At 37.5% G+C, this 25,749-nt stretch overlaps 5 protein-coding genes across 7 annotated transcripts; 2 read left to right on the forward strand and 3 right to left on the reverse strand.

Moving 5' to 3' along the window:
• The first annotated feature begins 368 nt into the window (after window positions 1-368).
• LOC140791883 (eukaryotic translation initiation factor 1A-like) lies at window positions 369-1,144 on the forward strand. Its single transcript, XM_073142595.1, has one exon. The coding sequence runs from the start codon at window positions 492-494 to the stop codon at window positions 927-929; it is 438 nt and encodes a 145-aa protein (XP_072998696.1). The 5' UTR covers window positions 369-491; the 3' UTR covers window positions 930-1,144.
• Window positions 1,145-4,112: 2,968 nt separating this feature from the next.
• Window positions 4,113-12,092, reverse strand: LOC140793005 (beta-amylase 1, chloroplastic-like). Its single transcript, XM_073144314.1, has 4 exons — window positions 11,262-12,092; window positions 5,769-5,979; window positions 5,560-5,676; window positions 4,113-5,404 (listed from the first exon to the last, which is right to left on the reverse strand). The coding sequence occupies exons 1-4, from the start codon at window positions 11,780-11,782 to the stop codon at window positions 4,604-4,606; spliced, it is 1,650 nt and encodes a 549-aa protein (XP_073000415.1). The 5' UTR covers window positions 11,783-12,092; the 3' UTR covers window positions 4,113-4,603.
• Window positions 12,093-12,974: 882 nt separating this feature from the next.
• On the forward strand, window positions 12,975-13,766 carry LOC140792615 (CASP-like protein 1C2). Its single transcript, XM_073143715.1, has 3 exons — window positions 12,975-13,183; window positions 13,266-13,368; window positions 13,444-13,766. Exons 1-3 carry the CDS (start codon window positions 13,023-13,025, stop codon window positions 13,666-13,668), a joined length of 489 nt encoding a protein of 162 aa, XP_072999816.1. The 5' UTR covers window positions 12,975-13,022; the 3' UTR covers window positions 13,669-13,766.
• Window positions 13,767-15,494: 1,728 nt separating this feature from the next.
• On the reverse strand, window positions 15,495-20,224 carry LOC140792514 (F-box/FBD/LRR-repeat protein At1g13570-like). 3 transcript variants are annotated; one of them, XM_073143564.1, is made up of 5 exons: window positions 18,978-20,224; window positions 18,707-18,871; window positions 18,323-18,626; window positions 15,909-15,982; window positions 15,495-15,782 (listed from the first exon to the last, which is right to left on the reverse strand). In XM_073143564.1, the coding sequence occupies exons 1-4, from the start codon at window positions 19,998-20,000 to the stop codon at window positions 15,933-15,935; spliced, it is 1,542 nt and encodes a 513-aa protein (XP_072999665.1). In that variant the 5' UTR covers window positions 20,001-20,224; the 3' UTR covers window positions 15,495-15,782; window positions 15,909-15,932. The 3 variants fall into 3 exon arrangements, with proteins under 3 accessions (XP_072999665.1, XP_072999666.1, XP_072999664.1); XM_073143565.1 differs by having other exon boundaries at window positions 15,899-15,982; window positions 18,978-20,220; XM_073143563.1 differs by having other exon boundaries at window positions 18,707-18,784; window positions 18,978-20,214.
• A 2,482-nt stretch (window positions 20,225-22,706) lies between these two features.
• Window positions 22,707-24,465, reverse strand: LOC140792589 (protein CUP-SHAPED COTYLEDON 2-like). The gene is made up of 3 exons (XM_073143668.1): window positions 23,994-24,465; window positions 23,408-23,908; window positions 22,707-23,319 (listed from the first exon to the last, which is right to left on the reverse strand). The coding sequence occupies exons 2-3, from the start codon at window positions 23,873-23,875 to the stop codon at window positions 22,870-22,872; spliced, it is 918 nt and encodes a 305-aa protein (XP_072999769.1). The 5' UTR covers window positions 23,876-23,908; window positions 23,994-24,465; the 3' UTR covers window positions 22,707-22,869.
• Between the last annotated feature and the right edge of the window lie 1,284 nt (window positions 24,466-25,749).

The raw sequence follows: 25,749 nt of genomic DNA on the forward strand, positions 1-25,749 counted from the left end.
TCTCAATAGTCATACGTTGGATTTTGAATTATGAAAAATTTCAGCTCACAGAACCCCCAATGTTGAAGAAGCTTGTATAGGAATTGGGGAAAATTATGTGGCTGCTCTTTATGGCTTCCGTAGTTCTATAGTTTGTGGTCTGACTCCTCTTTCTACTTTGTTAATTCTAGCAGAGAATTTTGTAGCTTTTGCTTAAGTTTGTTTATTTGTTTAATATAAAGTTGCATTTTGTTTTCATTTTAAGACTAATTGCTTTATATTATATTATATTATATATATTTAAACCCCTCTTACGTTAAGATTCGTGAACATTTTGCCTCATCAGATCCACGTCATAATTTCCGTATAAACTATAGTGAGATAAAAGACCATGTCGGTTTCGTGAACCCAACGCAAGGTTACGGAACTTTCCACCCCACCCTCGCCCATCGAAGAGCACAGACATCTCCACCTCCGGTCCCGTCTCGATCTAGGGTTAGGGTTTCTGCGCCATGCCGAAGAACAAGGGAAAGGGAGGGAAGAACCGCAAGAGAGGAAAGAACGAGGCCGACGACGAGAAGCGCGAGCTCGTCTTTAAGGAGGACGGGCAGGAGTACGCCCAGGTGCTTCGCATGCTCGGGAACGGCCGGTGCGAGGCGATGTGCATCGATGGGACCAAGCGGCTCTGCCATATCCGCGGGAAGATGCACAAGAAGGTCTGGATCGCCGCTGGCGACATCGTCCTCGTCGGGCTCCGTGATTACCAGGACGACAAGGCAGACGTCATCCTCAAGTACATGCCCGACGAGGCCCGGCTCCTCAAGGCCTACGGCGAGTTGCCGGAGAACACCAGGCTCAACGAGGGTATTGCTGGCGGGCTAGATGAGGAGGACGAGGGCGCCGGGGACGATTACATCGAGTTCGAGGATGAAGACATCGATAAGATCTGAGGAATTAGGGTTCGTGATAGCATATTTGCCTATGAGACGAAAGAAAGAACCGAATTTGGAGAATCTATGGTATATTTGATGCTTTGTTTGGGTTAATCACTTAAATATTTATGAGTTTCGGATGCTTGCCTATGTTGTAATTCTGAGGATGTTACTCGGTTTCTATATGCTTTATCTGGTACTAATGGAATAATACTTATATGTTACTTTTCTTATTCGTGTGTAATCTCTGGTACTTAAAATTGGAGAACTATTTTTCATTGCTGCTTATTGTGTATTTAGCTTTATATTCTTCTACGAATTATATGATTGAATCCAAGACGGATTAGTTTCTGCGATTTGATTATGATGTTATTATTATTATTATTATTATTTTGGTCCATGGATTATTATTTCATATTTCTTAGATTTTTGTGGTCGGGAACTGGTTACTTGCCTCGCTCTTGTATCCGGTGGAAGTTGGCACTTCTGATTCTGCCACAAATTCACCTTTGATCATTTTAAGTCAAGAACATATTTACCACCTCTAGCAATTAGTGTTGCAATTTTGGGTGTCTAACTAAGAATTTGGCACCAACCATTTTTGATCTTTTTCAGGAGTATATTTGTTCAATTTCTGAATTTTCCTCCTCTATGTGCTGTTAATTTTAGACTTTAATGAGTGGATACTTATCTTCAATCTGCATTCCCTCTGTCAAGAATATGCATCTAGTATGGAAGTATTAAATGTGTCATGTTAGTCTACCTGCTAGAATTTCACATATACATGTGCACTGATCTATTCAGAGTAGAGAGATGGCAAAGGTTGATCTCATCAATCTACTATTTTATACCTATGAGAACAAATAGATATTACATAAGCTTCAATTTGTTTACATTTTGATAGTTCTTTGTTCAAGATGAAGAATATAGTGTCTGAAATCTTTTTATAAACTTTTCTTATACTTGTATAGCATTGCACTCAGTCTTATTTTACATGAATAATCGTCTTTGAATTGATTATTTTTCTATATTGATGAATTCCAGCCTGATTGGCCTCTGGTTTCTGGTTTCAAGGTTTTCGATTTAACCCGTGTTTTCATGAAAATATATTGACTGCTTCATTTGCAAGTCTGTTGGTAGAATTTTATGCGCCTATCATTATATCTAATGCATCATTCTTTCTTTTGATTACTAAAAGTAATTGTCCATGAAGTCTTGTGAAAATTTGTTGCTAGTGTTACATTTTGTTAGTTGCTCCTGTTCTCTGTTAGTCAGTTACGAATTCCTCCATGATTTCATGGTACATTTTCTTCGGGCTAGTATTAAGTTCTTTGCTTTTTTACTTCCAATCCTTCATGATGGCTCCATAGAGAGGCTGATTTTTCTTTACTTAGATGACTTGCAAATGCAAGGGACAGCAATGACTGCAGGATATTGTTCCCCTATTTTTCTCTCTGTTTGTAGATCACTTTTCTGTTTCATGTGAAGTAATTAGCTACTTTGAAATGGTTGCATTCGGAGCTTCTCTGCGTAGCTATTATACTCTGTTGCTTGTTTGGTAAGCCTCCTCAGTTTACTATTTATCTTTGAGTAGTAGTTGTTATTGTTTATTTGTGTTCCTGTACGGAATTTTCCTACATTCGTCACGGTGATTTAAACCCCTCTTTTCCATATTTTCTGCATCTACCAGAATTTTTCTGCTGGACTTAGAAGCGCCTTGCCTTTCTCGTTTGCATGTCCGTTTGCATAGATTTTTATTATTATTATTATTATTATTATTATTAAACGGTGTTTTGATTTGTTTTAATTAGCTAAGATTTGAACTTAAATAAGAATTATGAAAATACTTGATGATATATTGGTTTTTCCAATATAATGGAAGCAAAAGATAGGGTGTGACAGAATTTTTATGGCCTCTCACTGTATATCAGAATATACGGCTTTAATGTATAGACAATTTAGTCAAATGAAGTAAATTGTAACTTTGTGACTCAAACGAGAGTTTTTTTACCAAAATAGACGCATTTTTAAAATTTTTTTTACAAAAATAGATTACTTTCAAATTTATTTACCAAATAGAGCCTCATTTACTTTTATTGTTAGATAATATTTTTTCTGTCGAAAGATTAAGTTAGAAAAATTTATATACATAAAGTGTTAAACTAATCAGTGTTTTAGGATAAGATAAAAATATTGAACTAATTAGTATTTTTACTGAGATAAAATACTGATTATTTTAATATTTTTATTAGCACTACAGTAAATTAAAATTTATTTGGTAATAAATTTGAGGAATAGTATAATTGGAACAAAGCTAGTTTGGTAAAAAAAGAAAAGAAAAAACCTCCTCAAATGATGCAGTTAGTTTTATCACCTAAAAGAAAGGGGAGAAACTCAAATAATATTATTATCATCGCATGCTGCAAATCTGTAGGACACCATAACCAAGAGATGTTATCGGTCGTATAGAATCGACTGGTGCATATATCTATCTACTTATGCGTCTCCATTTTTTTCCTATTTGTATATGCATATTCTAGCCAGCGATCCCCGTGACGGCCATGACGGCAAATATATTTGGTTTTTGACTAGTTAAGTCTGCCATTATTTTATTTTATTTTACTCATCTAATTTACTTCGAAATATATATAAGAATCTGGCTTAGTTTTGCCCCGTCAGTAAAATTACTGAACCACAAATCTTTTTCAAATATAAGATTTTCTGGTTTATCAACTTGGAAAATATTGAAATCTAAAAGTAGCTTAATAAACTAAATATGTTTTACGGAAAGAAATTTCAAACCAAGTCGTTGAATTGGACCTTAACTCTCATATATAAGTCGTTCAACAGATTTTTTTTTTACTTAGCAACTTTTAATTTTTCACATAAGTTGTTAAACAGTAAAGCAACTAATATTTACAAGTCGTTTGGTTTAGTAATTTTCTAGATTATTAGACACTTAAAAAAAATTTGGAAGGGCTAGTTTGGTCAAAAACTCGAAAGATATCATTATAATTTTTATAGTGAAACTTTTTGAGTAATAGTAACATTTATTCCGAAAATGATAAATATAACAAAATGGCATATAAAACCAAGTCTTATGTCATCTATCCATGACCAAGAATGATGAAAATTATTTTATGATATAGCATTCACTACTCGACTAAATTTATCTTCTGATCAAACATCATGAAAAAGAAATTAACGAAATACTTCCCTCAGTTCTATTGATAGGACCTTGAATAACAAACATTTTTACAAAATATCATTTATCGGTGATACAATATGAGTTCAATCAAATACCAGAATATCATCATCTCTAAATGGTGACTCAGCATTTCAAAAGCCTGATATAAATTTGTAGAATAAGAAAACCTACAATAGGTTCTAAAGAAAGATAGAATAATAGCATCATGAAATATTGACTATTTATCATCACTTTGGACCATTCCATATATGGATGTACTATGAGAAGGAAAGGTTAGAGGAACATAAAGCAGCCTCACCAAATGGATGAAACTGGTATATACAACTACATGGAGGAAGCCTATGCAGGTAGGAGCAGAGACATTTGTTTCCTTTGGCAACTAAAAAAAGGCCATGAGAAGATTCAGTTTCTGTTTGAACAGAACTGAGTATGCTTATGGGTGAAATGAACAGCATAAAGTAGATGCAGCAGAGGAAGAAGCTCCTCAGAGATATGCACGAGTACGTCCAACTTCCTCAGCTGCCGATTTCACTGATTTCATAGAGAGGCATGCTTCATTTCTTCTGAAATCTAGTCTTGCCTGAAAAGTCCGAGCATCTGACATCTGCCTCACAAACTTTGTAAACCGATTCCAATTATGAGGGTCAAATAGGTTTCTGTTCATCCTCACGTAGTTAAAAGATAAAGAGGTCTCATAATCACCACCAGCATACAGCCTGGAGCTCCTTATTACCTGATTCAGTGATGTATCATCCAACCTGGTTATGGAATTTTCACCAGTAAGTGGTAGGTTACACATTCTAGCTGCATATACCAGTCGACGCAGAAATCCTTCTGGACTGCTCATAAGATTACTTTGCTCCTCTGCATCTTGCAAGTCAAAGCATGTGCAACACAAGGCCATATTATACCTAGCAAACATCTGGGCAATAGGAAGGTAACCATCTCTAATTAGTGTGTTATAGTAGCCAGCTGTTAGTTCTGAAGGATGCGAACTTGTAGCATAGTGCCAATGAATTCCTGCCACTTTTGCAGAGACATTAACACCAGTACGCCAGAAGATTACATTGGATGTCATGCATAACCTCTCTCCATGAAGAAAAAGCATTCCTGAATACCACTCAAGGAAAAACTGACCATAAGGAGTATTCCAAGATCCATCACTCCTGAAGAAACTTGTTTCTTCTGGATTCTGCAACAAGCTACTGGCACCTAATGGGCCACCATATCCCCACTCACGCATCCCAACATTTCGAGCACAAGCATTCAGAGATGCCAGCATGTACTGTTGAAGAAGAAACAAGAGAATAGCTGATCATATGTCCATTTTTACAAGGAATTCTAGCAAATAAAATAAAATGATTAGGACAACATGTGAAAATGTGCAAACTTCAGACCAAAAAGTACATAAGTATAAATTGCATACATTTGCCAAGTTACCTTATCATAGCACTGAAATTCTCCAAGTTCAGGTACAATGTCCGGATGCATTAGCTTCTCACTGGGGCATGAAGGATACCTGAGTTCACCAGCAGGACCCATCCCAATTTGAACTTCCTTCAAAATACATTGAAGAGAGAGTGACTAAAAACTATCAAAAATGCAATAACAAAGCATGGACTGTTTCACAATAAAGTCTAAATCCTTACTGTTATTATAACACCAAGAAAGTCCTTAAAAGTGTCTCTAAAACTCCTCATAAAATCTGAATAAGCTTGGATAGGGGATCGGCCCTTCAGAAGAGGAATTGTATCACATCCCAATGAGATGTATTCCTTGTTCCTTCTGCCAAACCTGTCGCAGTAAGCTATATCCGGCTCCTTATCCATTTCTTCAAGCACCCACTGTGGAAGAGGTACCCTACAACAAGGGAATGTGAAGGTATTTTATATAGAGGCAGAAATTAGTAGCTCCGCACTGTGCACAACAAATCGCAAGAATTCATCTTTTCAAACTAATATCAAGAGCGAGTGAGAGAGAGAAAGCAAGAGTGAGAATGATAATATAGAAGGTATGGTGAAGACTAGCAGCTCATAAGACTATAACAGTCTAACAGGCTAAAGAGAACCAACAGGTAAGTCATAACAAGCAAAGCAATCTTATAGAAATTATACCAAACTTCACTTATCTGTTAGTATCTTAGTATTAGAACATGAAAATTAATTAGAGTGCCAGTTGCAACAGGCAAACTTTCAATTTGTCATGCACCTTTGTTCAGCTAAGCACCAAATGGTACTATGTTAAAGGATTAGTCGGCACAGCTGGCATATGCCAGCCTGTGCTGTAGTGATATGCCACAGTATGGAATGCCGACACTCGGCATGATTTAGACCCTCTATAATTAGAATGGAGCCACCTTTATGTATGGAACCAACCTGTGCTGTAGTGATATGCCACATGATATATGTTGAAATCCATATTAGAAGCATGTTGATCTTTCTGATTTTCAGCACAATACATGAAGGTGGCTCCATACTAATTACTAGGGGGTCTAATCATGCTGAGTGTTGGCATGTCCATGATGTGGCATTTCCTATACTGGCCCCCAATCAACGAACTGCCTTGATCAGCCCAGCAAATTCTTCCTATTTCAAATTAACAAGTAATTTAATTTCTTATCCAAAATATTAGTTATCCTTTCATTTAGCCTCTCCTGTCGTACACTTGGTTCTAATATCCTAAATAAGAAAAATCCAACTTTGCAAATCAGTAATAACTTCTAAGTCAAGTGTTTCCCTATATTTTCTTTCAGTTACTAACTGCATCAATGTTTTGAGAAATAATGATATGTATAGCGGCCCTTGTAGGAACACAAAAAGATTATACACACACATATAATCTTAAGTTCTTAACACAAAAACATAATGATTATAACAGAGTAATAGAGTATCCACAAAAGTTAACTCCAAAATCCTAGAAATCCTGGAAGTGCAAATTATGGAATAAATTGTTATATCCTATTGATATACTGGAAACTAGAAATAAGTGCATGGACCAGGGCAAGGGAAGGAAATGAAAGTGTAAATAAGGTTTTCCCATATATAGAAAGATTTTGGTACTAAAGTAAATTTGTACAAGAAGCTGGAACTAGATGCATGGATTAGGAATTTAGGATATACTGAAAGAAGAAAATAGTAACCAATCTATCCCCAACCGAAAGATTTTAGTATCAAAATGGAAATGATGTTTCCAATAGAAAATAAATTGTTAATTCTATGATTGAAGTTTCAACTGATATTATTGCATCCTATCTCAAAAAACACTCTAAAACCAGCAAGTGGGTTAGTTTAGGGTGAGCAGTGAATTTTGATCATTTCAACTGAACTTGGTCGAAACTGCCAAAACCTACTAGATAATAAATTGCTTAAATCCGTGTCAGACTGGATCTGGCCCAAATCCCACTTATATCTACCCAGCAGCGACTGCAACAAGCTCATTTCTCGTAAACTATTAGATTGTAATTCAGAGAAAAAAAGAAGACAAAAAAGAAGTGTACACTGTCTAAAAAGATCTGTCCCTCCTTGTTAGGCAACTTTACCTCCTCAATTGTGAAGAGAGAATTCAGCATTTATCGGTAAGCTTTCCTCCTTTTGCCTTTGATTTCCTTCATTATACCAAGTCCGAAGGAATTAAATCTTTCTTCCTGAAAGGCCAAGAACATAATTCACTATCTCTTCTCCAAACACTTAATCATGCAACACATGCCTCTCTCTCTCTTACGCAAACTCTCCCCTACCCAGTCTCCACACAACGACGATAAACATGATCGTGCAACACATCCTATCTCCAAAAACCCTCTAAAACGAGCAAGTGCATATAGTACTTCTGGGTGAACAGTGAATTTTGATCCTTCGACCAAACTAGGTCAAAACTCAAACCCTACTTGATAATAAATGTCTTAAATTCGTATCAGACTGGATTTGGCAAAAATCCCACTTATATTGACCTAGTAGTGACTCTCATTGCTCCAAGGCTGATAGATTGTAATGCAGATAAAATCATAAAAGAGAAGTGTGTATGCTCTCTAAAAGGCTCCATTCCTCCCTGTTAGGCAACTTTACCTCCTCAACCCTGAAAGGCTAAGAACATAATCCACTATCTCATCTGCAATCATTTAATCATGCAACACATACCTCTTAGGCAAATGATGACCTTATGGTTATTGTTATATTTTCCATCAATCTACAAATATACAGAACCAAACTACAAGAAAAACAAATTGAGAGTGCCCTTTTATGCTTTATTTCTACAAATTTTTCATTGAAAATTGCAATTAATGCCATAAGGATGGATATCAATCTTCATTATCGCCATTTCATGAGAACAATTTCAGCTAGCAACTAATTCTCCGTTCATTTGTAGAATAAGGCCAATTCTAGAAGAATTATTTTATTATTTTATACTAAAAGAAGAGAGCTAATACAAATATAAACTATTCTAATATTAAGTTGTACACCAACATAAGGAGTAATAATTATATTTGATATGACATAACTTATAAGTTTGTTATTAAAGTAATGAAGAATAGTGAAATTGTATTGGAAATTAATGATCTTTTATCCAAATGACCAAAATACCCTTAGTGCATACAAATAAGTACTAATACATAAATAATATTTTAATCAATCTTTACTTGTGTAATTTTCATGAGAAAAGTGTGGGCTTTTGCCATGCAGCGGAGACTTATATAGGTAGTGTGGGCTTTTTATCATATAGTGCAAATCTCTCAAACTCTCCCCTACTCGTCTCCACACAACGATGATAAAACACAATTATGCAACACATAATATCTCTAAAACCCCTCTAAAACAAGCAAGTGCATATAATACGGGTGAACATTGAATTTGATAGTTCTGACCAAACTAGGTCAAAACTGCCAAACTCTACTTGACGATAAATTGCTTAAATTCATATCAGACTGGATTTGGCTTGAATCCCACTTACATTTACCTAGTAGCAACTCTCATTACTCTTAGGCTAGTAGATTGTAACGCAGATAAACATATAAAAGAGAAGTATATACACCCCCTAAAAGGCTCCATCCTCACAATTAGGCAACTTTACCTCCTAACCTGAAGACTAAGAACAGAATTCAAAATCTCGTCTTCAATCGTTTAATCATGCAACACATACCTCTCTCTGTTATGCGAACTCTCCTTACCCATCTCCACACAATGATGACAAACACAAAAAATTCTCAACCTTTTTTACTGTGGGATGGGTATCTTTTTGGATGAAGAGGTGTAGGGAATACAAAATAGCTAAAGAAAGTGTTACATCTTTCTTCAAATATTTAATATAAATTTTTAGTTTAGCCCATAAATGCAAACAGAAATCCAAGGACTGAAACCACCAAGTGAATACAGAAACAAATGAAATGAACTAAAACTCTGAAATATTTCATTTTTATGGAGACCATGAGATGCATGGTAATTTCTCATTCCTCAAAAGGAGAATTTATGCTAACTTAACAAGCATACATGGTGATTCCTCTTCAAGAAATCCTTCAACAATCACTTTATTCTTTTCAGAAACTAACTTTACTATGAAGAAGTTTACTTTTTACATCCAGCAAGAGTTACACAATTATAATCTCTCACTTTAGTTCCCGTTTCTTCTCTATTCATTATGACTTCTTTCATGGCCTTCTTTTCTCTCTCAGACACTCATGATTCAAGGACTACAACAATGAGCACCATAAAACTTGACACATCACATGCTGCCAGCTTAGTGGCATGGGACGCATGCATATTTATTAAGCCTTAGGGATCTTTACCATCTCCATTTTGCAAAAGAAGAAGAAGCAGCAACTGTCATCTTTCTTCCTACTTCTCTCCCTTCTTCTCTATTCAATGTCCTTCGATGACAATGATAACTTTCCATTTTGATGCCTCTTTCGAACAAGAAAACAAAGGCGATGATGATGGCTCTCTCAAGTCTCAACATTTCTTTGTTCGACAATTAGTTCCATCTAGGAAAAAAAACTCACCTATCTCAAGTTGGAATAATAGGAGATAGGTCGAGCGAAAAGAGCTATGGTCCATGGTTTAAAAAGAATACAAGGAAAGGACATCATTGAGAACATATATTTTAGGAAGTGCATAACAAAGAAAGATAGAACGGGTTGCTTCTTTATATGGTCAATGATCATCTAAAACTATGACCATGGATTTTGCTTGAAACTTACTTTTACATCATGTAGTAATAAAACTAGGAGTCTTCATAACTGCATCCATATGCATAATTCTGCTCTTACTAGCAGTCCACAACTTGATGATTGTGAGAGTTCGAAATTTCTGAAAATCTTTCCAAGATGAGCAGTCATGCTAAAATAATAATAGAAAATTTCTAAGATGTCAGTTATGCTGACATGATTTATAATTATTGAATTTCTGAAAGAATAAAATTTATCTAATTTCTTTTGAACTCCTTCATGTGTGTGTTACATGGACAAATAATTCAACTTGGCTGTCAATATATGAATTCTAATTATACTTTAACAAATAAACTCCATCATAGAGCCACTTTTTGAAAGTATGAACAACAATTCAACAAAAGCAATCAAACAGCAAGACATCAAACTGAAGATTTCAGACAAAAGTAAGAATGACCAAAGCTTCAAAATATATGATTTTGTCATGGATATCCCACATAGTCACGTTGTTGACTTTATGTCCAGATGGTTGTAGCTGCTGACATTTGACAATGTTCAAGGACAGATTAAAGAAATAATGTACCAAAAAGTAAAGGAACAACTAAACATAGGAGATGGAGGCTGAGGTGATTGTGCATGATGCATATTGTGACTATTGCCTCACAAAAATTTCTCCACTAGACTTTCCTTGAATGGAGATATTGAAATTGCAATTATCATAAATGTAACAATATGACCAGTTCCAAATCAGTAAATTTTCTTTTATACCGCCAAATATCATTTTTCTTTTCACGTGAATTTTCTTTCAATTGCATTTTACATTCTATCTTTCAAGACAATGTCCAGGAAAACCAAGTAGAATAGTAACATAAAAATAGACTACCAGATTTACAAGGGCTACTGTTCATGCATTGCAAGAAATCCTAAATCAAATAGAAGATTCCGGATTAAGAATCCAACGGGAAAGATTCAATGTAAGAGTACAGACCAGCAAGGATCTCCGGGGCTCGATCCGCACTGGTGGAACGCCATGACCGCCCTCACCTTGAGCCCGTACTGCTTCGCCATCGCGACGAGATCGAGGTACCCTGCCCAATCGTAAACCCCCGGCCCAGCCCTCTCCACGATCCCCCACCAGCACTCCACTGCGATCCCCTCGACGCCGGCGGCGGCGAGCGCCATGAACGATGCGACCATCGTCTTCCTCCTCGCCACCCTTCCCGTCGCCCCCACGACCGCGTCGGCCGGGAGCGCCACGAAGACTGCGGCGCCACGCCGCGGCCGCGCCGGCAGCTTAGGCGCGTGGTGCAACTCGTCCCCGCCGTCGCCGGAGGAGCTCTCGAGCGAGCCGTTGGGTCGCTTGGAGGAGTAAAGGCGGGAGGAGACGGCCAGGCCGGGTGGTAGGCGGCGGGGCAGCGCCACAGCGAGAAGCGGCACCCCGGCGGATCGCCGGCGGTTTAGGCCGGAGCAGGCGGCGATCGGAGGCGGAGGAGGTGAGATCGCCGCCATTGGAGAGGACTAGAGAGAGGGAGAGGGGGTTTCTAATTCCTTGTTCTTTTCACTTCCTTCTATCTAGGTGTTTCGGAGCTTGGAATATAAGCGAAAATAACCTTGTATTTTGTTGGTTTTGGTTTTCTGGGCCACAGGAAAAAGGGGGGGAAAGAGGAAGAGGCGATATGGACGAGGTGGGGCCGAGCGTCGTACGTTATCGTTGAGTTGGATTGCTCCGCTCGCCTCTCCCCGCGCGAGGAATTGCCGTTTCTTCCTCTTTTTCGGTTCCTTTTTTTTTGCCCTTTTCCCTTTTGCCCCCCCCCCCCTGTTAAAAAAAAAATATATATATATATATTGTGAGGCGGAGGACTAGGACTCGTCACAGCTCACAAGAGTATCGTGCCTCCGTAACCGTTGGTGAGGTAAGACCAAGGAATATTTCGCCACTTATCCAGCTAACTGATAGAATAGTAATCCATCAGAATGAGATGCCAATACACCTTTCATATCTGAATGGTTATGCATATCTCGCGGCAAGCCAACTTTGCTGATGGGCTGATCCATAGTCCATTCGAAACCCAAGTTGGGCTTAAATTGGCCCAAACTTCACCCAATTAAGCCCCGGCCCAAACAGTAGTCATGCAGTCGACTACTGTAGGTTGGCACAATGGTTAATGAGGCCGAATAAGTTCTCCCTGCTCAGAGACCGACCAACTTATCTCCTCTCTCATACAAACATCCCCTGTTTCTCGTATGTCCTGGTAGGTTGGCTCATCTATATTGATAAGTACTAGCAACTACCACTATATTAAGTACACATTAGAACTTTAGCTATGTACTTGTAGCTTAAATAATTAGATACTTAATTCATAACGTCAATAGAAGAAAAAATAGACATGTCACTACCACCACTTTCCTTCACATGTTTTTTTCTTAATCACTTGAACTAATAGTAATCTTCTCATTTATAGAAACAATCCAAAGACAAGCCTTTCAATTTCGTAGTAAGAATAGAATCCAAGCCTCAATTTCTGGGACAGTTGAGAGCTGCCACCGTAGCAAGGAAGGGAGCAGCTTACCGATATTAGCTCACCCCCCCCTACCCATCTTTCTCTCCTACCTCCAAATCTAGCTTAACCCCCAAAGCTACCGCCTTTGACCTCTGCTTACTACTTAATGCCAACTCCAACTCCAACGTTCTCCTCTCTTCTCTATTTCCCTAAAACGCCAACACCTTCCACTACCACTATCACTACCAATGGCAAAGGTACAGGCTCATAGGACTCTTGCCATCTTGCTAAGGCTCCTCGCCGCAGCTGCCACGCTCGTCGCGGCCATTGTCATGGCGACGAGCCGCGAGACAACCTCGTTGTTCGGCCTGACCTTGGATGCCAAGTTCCAATACACACCTTCCTTGAAGTAATATATATATATATATATATCAACTCTTCCTCTCTATTCAATTTGCCATTTGTTGATCAAAAGTTTTGCAAACTTTTAGGTTCTTCGTGATAGCCAATGCCATTGCTAGTGCCTACAGCCTGTTGGTTCTCTTCCTACCTTCGACTAGCTCGCTCTCGAGATTGGTCATTGCAACTGATGTGGTAAGAGTTAGTCTGTGTTCTTTAATGTATGATTATTTTCCTCTCTTTTATCATCATGTGTATCGCAAAATTTAGATCATTGCGATGCTTCTCACGGGCGCCGTTGCGGCCGCCGGAGCGATGGCGGAGCTGGGGAAGAACGGGAACTCACACTCAGGATGGCTGCCGATCTGTGGGCAGATTCCAAATTTCTGTGACCATGTTAAGGGATCTCTGATAAGTGCCTTTGTTGGTGTGGCAGTCTACTTGCTGATCCTTCTTCATACTATTTACACTCTCACTTGTCCTCTATGTCCATGATTCTTATCTCTTGGCTTTGTCAGAAGAAGAAGAAGAAAAGGATTATTCTCTTGGAATTGATAAGATTTATGAATTCTGAGATCGAATGATATATAGCACTCTTCCTAGTGTGAGAGAAACAATACGGTTGTCGTTTTTCCTGTCATGTTGGTAGTTGGGCTAAAGTAATATTGTTCAATTGATTAACTTGATAGGTTTGGTAAGCTAACCATATGTGATGATATTGATACCTAACAAGTAACAAGGACCTAGTTGTCATTGTAATGCGTAACCGTGCGCATTAAAGATGCAGAATACCTTGGAGCACCACTGACATTTTCACTGCAGTTGAAGGTCAAAATCCTATCTAATAATTTTAAAAAAAAAATCTAAAAAAGCTTGAGTATCTATAATTTTTTGAGGTTATATAAAAACTCAAAATTAATTGATGAATTCAATTTCATATTCCCTAGTACAAAATCAATTGTTGCATATGTGTCAGCATTTTTCTTTATATTACATAGTCGTTTAGCTCGTTGCACTACACTCTCTAGATTACCTAATCTTTATAAAGGGTGGTTCAATGAAATCTTAGAGCTTCTATTCGTTAGATAGAAGAAGACCATAGCTCTACAACTCTCTGTTATACACCACCCACATTATGTATTTTCTCAATACAATGTTATTTAAATTATAGCTTAAGAAGTGCTTAGCTAAGATATCGCTTTCCAAAAGTTAAGTCAACGTAATAGAAGTGGATGAGAAGTTAGAGGAAAGAGGAAGACCATGAGAAGAAGAGCTTAGTGGCGAGGTTTTCTTCTTCTTTTTTTCTTTCATTATTTGGGGCTGGGGTGGGAGCTGCCAAACTTTAATTTATATAAAAGCTTGATTATCAATATTTTCCTTCTCAAAATGGTAAAAAAATTTCTTGCTTGCATCTAAACTATATTAGCTTTTATGGCCCCTCACGCTTAGTTCTGTTTCTTTCCAATATGAGCATGTAATTATTTTAAGAATTAATATTTGTATAACAGAAATCACTCTGTAGAGCGCTTCAAAATTTTCTTTTCCATATTGACTATATGTTTTGCCTTGAGTTGCTTGTTCTCCCACTTCCATCGCCTCTCAGCTGCGGGCCGAAGCGATTAAGAATTGGCCCAAACGATTAGGGATTTAATGGTCTTCTTGCGTCTCTTAATTAAAGACACAGAATCAAGGATACTCCTTTCAGGCATTTCAGCGAACAATTACCCTGCCTCAGTAGCTCCTATTCATTACAAGATGATCATCACAGTGGGCTACAGTGGTCAGCCTAAAATTTATAACAATTAACAAAATTCTAGAAGATATTTAATAGACACTCATTTATACATATAGGTACATAAGGGGCTCTTTTGAAACTTTGCATATCTTATCAAAATCTAAACTAATCCAAGTATCCAACCGCCCCAAAATCAAAAAATTGGAGGAAAGAAAATAATGTAACACAACGTCGATTTAGAGAGGTATATCCATAACACGATGGAAATTTAAGTAAAAACATGATCTACTCTCAGATAACTAATCCACATTATTCGATCCACAATTTGAAATTTTAAAACAAAACATCGGAAGATCTAGATAAAATGAATGTAATTGGTTAAAGGAATTGAGAGCTCATTGGATTTTCCTAAATGAAAACGAAGAGATATTTTAATTTAGTCTACAAGTACCGTCTCTAAAAGTATTAAATTTGCTTTGACCACCGCAGAACATGCACATGTAGATACATAGATTTGTATATAAATGTGTGACTATGTATATGGGTTTAATGAGTATGAGAACTGAAGCACATTAAATCGCAATCAGTAGTAACGGAGCACAAAATCACATGTTAAGATTCTTTTCTGCATGAGAGGTCTTCCAGAGTGACATCAAATTGAGGTGGTCTCCCTATCAGAAAGTTGTACAAAATTATGGACGCAATTAGTTACAGGTAGTTTAGCTTTATAAAGCACCTTTATCTCAGCCTTCTTTAGAAAAACCAGTACTAGATTCAGAAGTGTTTAGCGATGCCTAACCGCTAGTAAAGAAAGTCCACGATGTCTTCTATGGTGCTATCTCTGCCTGTGACTAAGACAGTCAGAACTCCCTCCCTATCAAAAAGAAAAATCGATTATTCTTGACATTGCAAGAGAATCATCACTGGTACGTTTCTGATAAGGCCTTAAAAAATGAGAATTATAAGTGGCAAATAAGAAATCCATGATACTTTGGCTTACATTCTCCACCTCCAGCTTTGATCACTAGTAGATGGACTCCAGCCCCGCCCTTGCAAAGTAATTCCTTGTTTTCCCTGAAAAGTTGCAGGAGAATCATCATTCATCAGCTCCACAAACAAGCTCAAATTACAGGCATCATGTTCCATTTCCAGGGAACAAAATCTAAGTGAGCAGCAACGAGAGATACACCTTTCCCGGCCTTTCTAGAATGCAAATATCTACTATCTAGTTATGAATTTACGTCTAATAACAAAAGAAGTAGGTCAACTCTTTCAATACGAACCAGTGGAATACTATATCATGTTTTAGATATCAAGTAATGATTGATTATGTCATGATGCAGAAGAGCTTCCTCAAAAACTCAAGGACTTGGCTTTTCAAAAATAAAGTCCCTATAAATTCCCAGACTAGGCAAAGGAAAATGATCAAAGAGACAACAAATATTATACCTAGCAGTTTAGGTATATTTTTAAATTAAGTGTATAAATGATGAGGAATGAAGCTACCGCAGTTAGCATGCACTTTAAAATCAAGAATATGTTCTCACATATTTAAATACTTCATATCTAGCATAAAACATAGTCCATATAAGTGGATAGTTATATAGATATTCCACAAGAATTGCATAGATGGTGCATAGGTAAAGAAATAAGGATACCAACCAACTTTAGTAGAGTTGGTAGTACATTTCCTACAACTGAGAAAATTGCAAGTTAACTCCAACCCCACGTAAATATTATGGAGAAAATTACTTGATGGTTTGATTTAAGTGCTCGACTCAATTGATAACTTAAAAATATGGTGACTTAGAGAAACAGTTCGACAACATAAAACTTAGAATAATGTTTCGGCAACATTCAGTTCGGAGTAATAACTCAACAACACATACAGCTTGAAACTTATACTAAGCAGCTTAGTATATCGGCGAAAATTTAGTAAGCCTAAGTGTATATATTTAAAAAGTATTGTCTCTTTGTCATTATTATTTATAAATAAAAATCATAAAACTCCCTAGATACATGACTAAGTAGAAGTTATAAAAAGGAAATCATAACATATGAACTAAAAAGTTTGAAAAATATATAAATTATGCAATCATATGCAGAATACATAAATTTGTTAGCCTACACGTTAGCCCACACGTTGATAGAGGAATAAAGAAAGAGTGTACAAGGAGATGAAATAGGATAAGAACATATTTTGTGGAAGATCTAATAGATAAGTTGACCAATTTTAACACTATATGAAGCAACTAGAATAGCTATACATGTTGTTTTGCTTCCCAATCACAACTATAAGCGGAAAAAGATGAGGCCGAAGAGATTGAACTACTAATTATGGTATGTAATATCATTAATATCTATCAAGTCAGTAAACCAACATATATGAACAACTAAGTGCAAGTATGCGCAAATCTATATGGTAATAAAATTAGGAGCAATAAATTTTCCACTGCTATTTATATCAGGCCAAACAATGTTTAGTAAAAGTTGGAACATATGGAAAGCTTTTAAGCAACATACCACATAACCACAACATCAACCTTTTCTATCTAACTTTTCTTTATACGATCTTACAAACATGTAATAGTTGACAGATGCCAGATCATGATCAACTATTGGATCTTTAGTTTCTAATGCAAAATTGAGTAAATAAGGCAAATAGATGGACCTACAAGGAGGAGCTTAACTCGTTTAATATGACCTTGTTTGATTTCTAAATGGAAATTCTTAAGGATACAATAAGAGATAAGATGTCATGTCAAGACTAAAAATCAGATAGATATAGTTATATTTCATTGCGTCAAGTAATTGATTGTCCTCAAGCATGTATAACATGAAAGATGGGAGTGAATATCTCAAATTCCCCCTCCAAGATTACCAGTTTCAATTTTTCATTTGAAAGTGATGTAACTAAAATGAACATGTTCTTTTTCCTGATATATGAACTGCCCTCTGCTAGACATAAATTGGCCAAAATGAGTTGATTCTGCAATCCAATCAAGACACTGTCTAAATGCAAGCAAACTGTCCTGCATTCATATGTTATAGCAGATAGCAGTAAGCATCAAACACTAGAAATGCAAAAGTAACATAGTTTCGAAATCTTGATGGGGCATATAGATTAGATCTGAATGATAAATGGCAGAAAATCTCATCATGTAATAGACACTGTCAATGACTATATTAACATAAAAACTTGCCTAGCTACATGCCACCGAGTCAGATCAACCATTAGTTAGACCATTAGTCTAGAATGATTGGACAGCTTATTTCATCATAATATAATCATTTAGTAGAAGGCTGTATCATGAAAATTGATCGCCAAGATGCCAACCTTGATTATAAGTCACTATGAAGAGAAAATAAGCAATAATTTAAATTGCAAGTAGACATCGTTCATAGATTATGTACCTTTCTTGACGATCTCGAACTCTATAATAACATTTGCTGACGCCTTAACAATGAGAGAAATATAGCGTTGTATTTCAAATAAGTGGCGTAATCCCTTTGTGCAGCATATCCATACTTTCTTCAACATATTTCCATTCACCAACAAATACTCAACAAAATTGACCCAGAATTTTTTTCTATCACCATCTAAAATAACATAGACTTCTTGAAGGTTGCAGTTCACACAAACAGTTGGTGGTTGCTGCTCCCAATAATCCTCCTCAACCGTCAAGTCATTATTAGCTATCTCTGAATAAAGGCGATCCTGAGTGCAAAGCATTACTTTAAATAGTGTGAACAAAATATTAAAAAAATATTGGCTCAATGAAATAACTTCATACTTACCCCAACCGTAAGGACTTTGAGGTTTGGTGAGCTTGCGAGTACAAACGTAAGAAATGAGACCATTTTTTGGCTCTCGAACTGCAAACCAATGTATAGCTCCTTCAGGTTTATCAGATGATTTCCAGGTGGAAAGATATTTGGAACATAAATCTCATCCTCAAACTCCTTCACAACATTATGAACATAAAGCATAAAACCAAATTAAAATCAATTAATAGTAGATGATTATCAATTAGTATTAAAAAAATTTAGCATGCAATAGTAATTATACCTTATCAAATTCTTTCGAGATAGACAGACAAAGTTTATTGACTTGTTGCAATTCTGTCACCATCCTTATAAGTCTATCTGTATCTCCTGTTCCCACCAGTGGAGTTGCAGCTTTGTCATCAATCACATTTTCATACGCTTCCTCTACGTCGAAATCATAGATGACGCCGACTGACCGTAGGCATGGCGCACCACGTATAACAATACTTAGTGAGCGGAAGGCGACGACATCCAATTTCTGAAGACTGCTAGAAGTAATCCTAATATTATGCAGTTTGGAGCAGTAGATAAGAGACAATTCTTCGAGCTCTGAGAGATTATCCAGAAGCCTCTCTAAGTCGCCCTCGGAAATTATAGTTATATTTAAGAACAAAACCCGCAGTTTCTTCAATCCAGGAAAGGAAATCGGTACATCGATCCAACACTTCTCAAGCTCTAGTTTAATCAGCACTAAATTGAATAATACGCACTCTGGAATTTTATAGAAATCACCACCTACAAATATCACTGATAGTTCTCGTGTGATTGTTCTCTCTCTAATAGAAACGCACTCCAAGATTTTCTTGAACTCATCGTCGAACCCCTCCCCATCTAGCAATCCACAGCATAATCTGAAACGTTCGAAAGGAAGCAATCTACCTTCCAATATCGCAAAAACAGCCGACACAAATTCGTACTCATCTATCGTTTTAGTATCAGGAGACACGAAATCATCTTCGTCGATCTCAACAATTGGTAAAGATCTATGAACATCCCGCCACCTCTTCGCCAACAAGCTGGTTCTCACAGCCGGCTTCAAGCCAAGCGGGCCAACAACCATATGTAGAAGATTGTCGGGTAGATCGTCCATGGAGTAGCTCCGACGGCGGTAATCCATTGTGCTAGGATGGGCCGATGGAGAGGAAAAATTACTCTCGCGAATTTCGCTCACTCTCACAGCTCTATGAAGAGGATCGGATGGGAGACCGGAGGGAAGGGAGGAAAACACTCTCTCTATCTCGCTCGCTCGCTCGCACTGCTCCATGAAGAGGATCGGGTGGGAGAAGAGACGGAGCGGAGGAAAGAGCTTTATTCTCCTCCCCTCCTTCAAGAATAGATTTATAAAGAAGATGGCAGAGCACTCTCTCCATCACGAGTCTAACCTCCTCTCCGGGATCGGTTGGGAGGAGAGAGGGAGGGGAGGGAGGAGTTTTCTTCTCCTCCCCTGCTTCAAGCATTGATTTGGAAAACCCGCCTCTCCCCCCTCCCTCTCTCTATAACTACCTTTTTCTACTCTTTTGCTGCGCCAGTGCCACTCTAGCTATCCCTCCTCGCGGTACATCGTAACTTTTTATCTTTTGATATGGCCTAGGTGTAATAGAAAAAGAATTTATACTTTAGGTTAAATATTTTATACTCGCGTCTAAGCTCACTTTATTCCAATTATAATTTTTTTTTAAACCAAATCAATCTCTATATTGATAGAATTTCTCTCATCCAAATTACCATGGTGAGATAAAATCATTAGTTCTGTGTTTCGCTGCAGAATTGAATAATAAATTAGTCCTGGATTTATCAGAAGCGATAATATATTCCTGTAGTTTATTAATAACATATTAAATTTAATCTAATGTTTATTTTGTACTGGACTAATCATGTGATAGCTTAATTATTCTCGATTAAAAAATAATCGGACAATTAAAATATTACTAAAAGTTTGCAAAAGTAAAAATAAAATTTAAGTAATGAATATTTTAATTTGTTACTTATATTTTTAAATATCTAAGTATTAATATAATAGTAAAACTGCTATCTTTTCCCTGATAGAGCATTTTGTTCCACACTTGCAAATTTTCAGCTGACACTCTGCATTTTTTATATATTTCGTTTTTAAAAAGAAATTTATAATCAGAAAAAAAAATCTATAAAACAATTACTTCTCGAGTCCGTACTTTATACTTCTTAACATAGAACCAGACTAGATATTAACCTAGTCAGATGTCGAGTCATTGGTTCAACCAGTGGTTCACCTAGTTAGAAAGCTACTTTTTAAAAAATATTTAAATAATATATAGATAGTTCTATATAATTCTAAAAAATAAAAAATATCTATAAAATAATATAATTGTATGTATAAATATGTGTTATTTTTATAGATATTCTTATGGTTACTTTTTAAATTAAGTCATTCAATAGAAAAAAAATAAAATATAATTAACTAAGAGAAATACTTGAAAACTAAAATATGAATATTTTTATCTTTTTACATTTAAATTGTTCAAATTCTAATAGAAATTTACTCAAAGGTATTATGGAAATATGATCTTTAGAGAGACATAAACAAATAAATATTTTTTTAAGGTGTATGTGCAAAAAAAAAAATAGTTTTATAACATGAATATATTACAAATTAAATATTTTTGAAATTTTAGGACTAAAATATCATTAAGATATAGAATAAAATAATTAAATACTAAGAATAATTAGATAAGTTTGCAAAAATATATAGTTGACCCGGCCGGATTGTCAAAAATAGTCCTGTTCCGCAGGTCACTGATTCAACTGTCGAGTTTGTTAGCTTTTACCGAGTCAATTGTTTAGCCTGTCTAATAATAAAACTAAACCAACTCGGTGATCAATTCACCGGTCCAACCGCCTGGTCCGGTCAGATTCTCCTTACTATGCTTCTCAAGCCCGCGTTTACAAAGCGCTGATTTGTAAAGTGCACGCTCTCGGGTTGTATAAAAATCATCACCTATATATTCCAGCGAAAGTTCTCGGTGCAACAATTCTCTTTAACAGAGAGACACTCGATGATTTGTTTGAGCTCCTCTACTCGAAGGTAGGGTAATCAAGAGCGTATATTGCAACTTTTGAAGAGATCAAATTGACTTTTAGTTATCAATCACAAAAGAGAGGAGTCAAGCTCAAGCGTGATTATTTTGACAGCCCTACTTGGCCTTCAATGGAAGCTCCCATTATTTTGCGTTTGTTGAGGTCGACCTCCACAATGGCTCTACCAGTGGAGTTACTGTCCAATACCTTCATGAGGGAGGTAGTGAGTTACGAGCTCTTAATCCGTGGGGGTGGAATCTAAAGCCAGGAGGCAGTTGGGTCTCGCTGTTTTCGAAGTGGCGAGCAGAGCAATCCGTGGATGCCAAGATGAAGACAAAGAGAGGAGACCGGTAATGTATTAATTAGAAACCAAAGAAGAAAGAGGAGGAACGGAAGCATTACAATTTACTACTAGAAAACAAAAGGGAACTTGAGCTATTATCAGAGAGTGCGGAGAAAGAGGAAGAAAGCCTCGGCTTTGCAGTAGCTAACTGTGGCATCTGAGCCTTTTGCTGACAGATAGGCATTCTCATATATCATTCCAGTACCTAGAAAGAGCAGTCTCTTTTAAGGTTTTTTTTTAATTAATTTATTTTTGGTTTCAAGCTTTTCAAAACTTGCAGTTACTTCAATCCATCTACATATGCACAATACATAGAGAATTATTCAAAATAAATCTCAGCTTAACAGGCATCATTAAACATTTCAGTCACTCCATGTATCAACCACTCTGCCGGCTTTTCTGAAGAAGGCCGTGATATATATTTAGATAGAGAGAGAGAGAGAGAGAGAGAGAGAGAGAGAGAGAGGTTGTCTACTCTTCTTTGCAGCTGTTTAATTCTAATTCATAATTCATCAATAGAACGATTGGATGCAACCCATGGAACGTACCACTGCAACGGAAACGAGAAATATAGACCACAACAGAACAAGGAAATTAATAGACAAACTAGTTTAGTCATCATACTAAAAGCTAATAATAGCCTACAACAACTCTACAAAGAGCAAAGTCAAGCAAAAGAAGACAACAAAATAGTTCATTAATCACCACGAAGCAAGGTTGCATGGCATATATCTTTCTAGAAGTTCCAAACGAGATCCAGCTCGGTCGGCCCCGCATGATGCTGCATCTGGTGGTGGGCCCGCCCGCTCCCAACTTCCACCTTCCGATCGAGATCGAAGGGTCCGGACCCGTACGCCATAAAGCCTGCTACGGTCACCGGCGACGGGTTACCGGGGAGGATAAACGGAAGGTGGAAATTCTCCTGCACGGATCGGACGCCCGGGAGATGCGCAGTGGAGAAGCAGGGCACGTGATCATCCCTCCCGTTGCAACTGGCGCCGTAGGAGTAGGTCTCGCGGTCGGTTGCGGCTGTGATGGAGGTGACGAACGGCGAGGATTCGAGCAGAGGTGGAAGTGAGGTGGACGAAGGGGACTCGGCAGAGAGCGATGAGGCAGCGCCGAGACTGACTCGGGATTTCTTGCCGGCGCCGACTTTCTGGAAGACACGAGATAATACCCACTCGTCCTATAAAGATACGTGTACAGAGTAAGTCGACAGAAATAGCCATGCATGTCACGTCGAGATTTCTAACATTTAAAATCTGCCACATTACCTTGGAGGATCTTGCAAGGAAATGGTAGGCAAAATCCCCTTCCAATCTATACTCATGCATCACCCAGTTGGTCTTCTCACCCTTAGGAGCCCTCCCTCTATAGAACACCAATGTCTTCTTCATCCCCACCAAAGCCCCACTCCTCAAGCTATACACTTCCCTATCCTTCCCCGTCGCCTTCCAGTAACCACCATCCGTGGCTCTGTTCGTCCTAAGCCCAGTTGGGTACTTCTTGTCTCGAAGGCTAAAAAAGTACCACTCCTTCTCCCCCATCTTGGCCTTCAATGGAAGCTCCCATGGCTCGCATTTGTTGAGGTCGATCTCCGCAATGGCTCTGCCAGTGAAGTTACTGTCCAGTACCTTCTTGAGGAGGTAGTGAGTTATGAGCTCTTCATCCGTGGGGTGGAATCTAAAGCCAGGAGGCAGTTGGGTCTCACTGTTTTCGAAGTGGTGAGCATCGCAATCCATGGATGCCAAGATGAAGAAGACAAGAGAGGAGACCTGTGATGAATTTACCAAACAATAAGAGGGGGAACGGACGCATTACAACTACTACTAGAAAACAAAAGGGAACTTGAGCTATTACCAGAGAGTGAGGAGCAAAGAGGAAGAAAGGCTCTGTTTTGCCGTAGGAACTGTGGCCTCTGAGTCCTGTTTATATCGGTAGCCGCGTGGTTTAATTTGGGATTCGACGAATCAAAGAGTTGTCAGGGTAAGGGAGTGGCAGTAGTAGGCTAGCTACGCATTATAATTTCCTAGTGAGCTCTTCCTCCAAAGAAAGAGATCTCTTTCCACTCCCCCCCCCTCTCTCCTACTCTGGTGGGTTCAGAGGAACCATTTGTGACATGATATCCATGAGCTCACCAGTCCAAGGAAATGTGTGCGTGCATGAAATATCGTGCAGGTATTATTATTTTTTTCTCTCTGCTGCCATTTTGGAGAAATAAAGAGAGAGTGAACAAAGAGTATGTTTTAATGAGTTTTGAGAGAGAGAGAGAGCTGGGAGAGGATTTGTGGTGATCTTCCATCAGAGTAAAAGCTGCTCCATATCTCAAATCTGTCAGGAGAAACAGTACAAGATTAAACAAATCATGGGCAGATTCTATCACATCAATCCTCTCAATCGTCTCTTTTTCTGGGGCCTTCTTTCTAGCCCTTCTGTTTGTTTTTTTGCTGCATGGAAGAAGTAGAATGCATATTTAATGCTGGGATTTTTCTGGGTTGTCTTTTTTCATTGCACACCTCACCACTGAAGGAATATTTGTTAAAACCAACTGCTTTTGTTGAAATGAGGAACAAAGTTTCCTCCAAATAATAGCTTAAATATGTCATTTAGATGAAAGAATTAGTTGAGGTTTGAAATAACCGGTACTTGGATTGCTTACTAAAAACACTACTACATGACGCTTAAAAATGTCGATAATTTGCACAATGAGAATATATCTGCATCCCACAAAATAACCTTTTCTCTCTCTTCTACTTTTAGCAGCGAATAATACGAACATATGTAACAAAAATGGTCACCATGAAGACTATGGAATTCGTCTAGTCATGTTGGATAGGATGGAAGATATCATTATTCTGTGCATCTGTTCAAATTTTACGTGCCAATAGTTGTGATTACTGGAAATTGATAGACTGGCGCGTTGCCTCCCTAATGATGCCGATCAAATCTCCAATTGTTTGGTCTAATCTGAACTCTGATGTCTTGTACCCTATTTAATATAAAGAAAGAGAAAATGAAATAAAATAATGAATTTGGAGGCTATTTAATTAGTAACCACTAATTAAGAATGTACCAGAAAAGTTAGATAAGTTTTTATTTTCAATAAATAGAAGAAGGAAACAAGTAGTAATTTGGAATTAAGGTCAAAACATCAGTCTTGCTAGTTTTGTTATAAAGGAACTGATAATAGCAGATGAAGCAGATCACAAAAGAAGTAGGATAAAGATCATATAATCTTTACATAATCGTTGGATATTGTAAAAAACTCAGCTAAGACTTACATCTGGTCAAAAGATAATGCTAATCTTGTAGATCTTTATTGGTAACAAGTCGAGATCACATAAAATTTACACGACATAGAAGGAGCAGCAAGAAGTTCTTCATTTTGGTTACATTTCGGGATTGGGTGAACATCCAAAACACTGAGCTATATCCAAGTGTAAGCTGCCAAATAAAAGAATGTAGGTCACTCGCCTAAGTCTTTTGTTTAATGGGTTAGTAGTAGTACTAATAAGGCGGTGGAGACTGCACAGTGTGTCTTAGGAGGTAATTTGTTTTGTTGTGAGCTGCGGTTTAGCCCAAATCTAGCACAAGGTCCTCTTTTGATAAATCATTA

Source organism: Typha latifolia, chromosome 7 (assembly GCF_019914945.1).
Source record: "Typha latifolia isolate L0001 chromosome 7, TyphaL0001v2, whole genome shotgun sequence".
NCBI classification, from domain to species: Eukaryota; Viridiplantae; Streptophyta; class Magnoliopsida; order Poales; family Typhaceae; genus Typha; species Typha latifolia.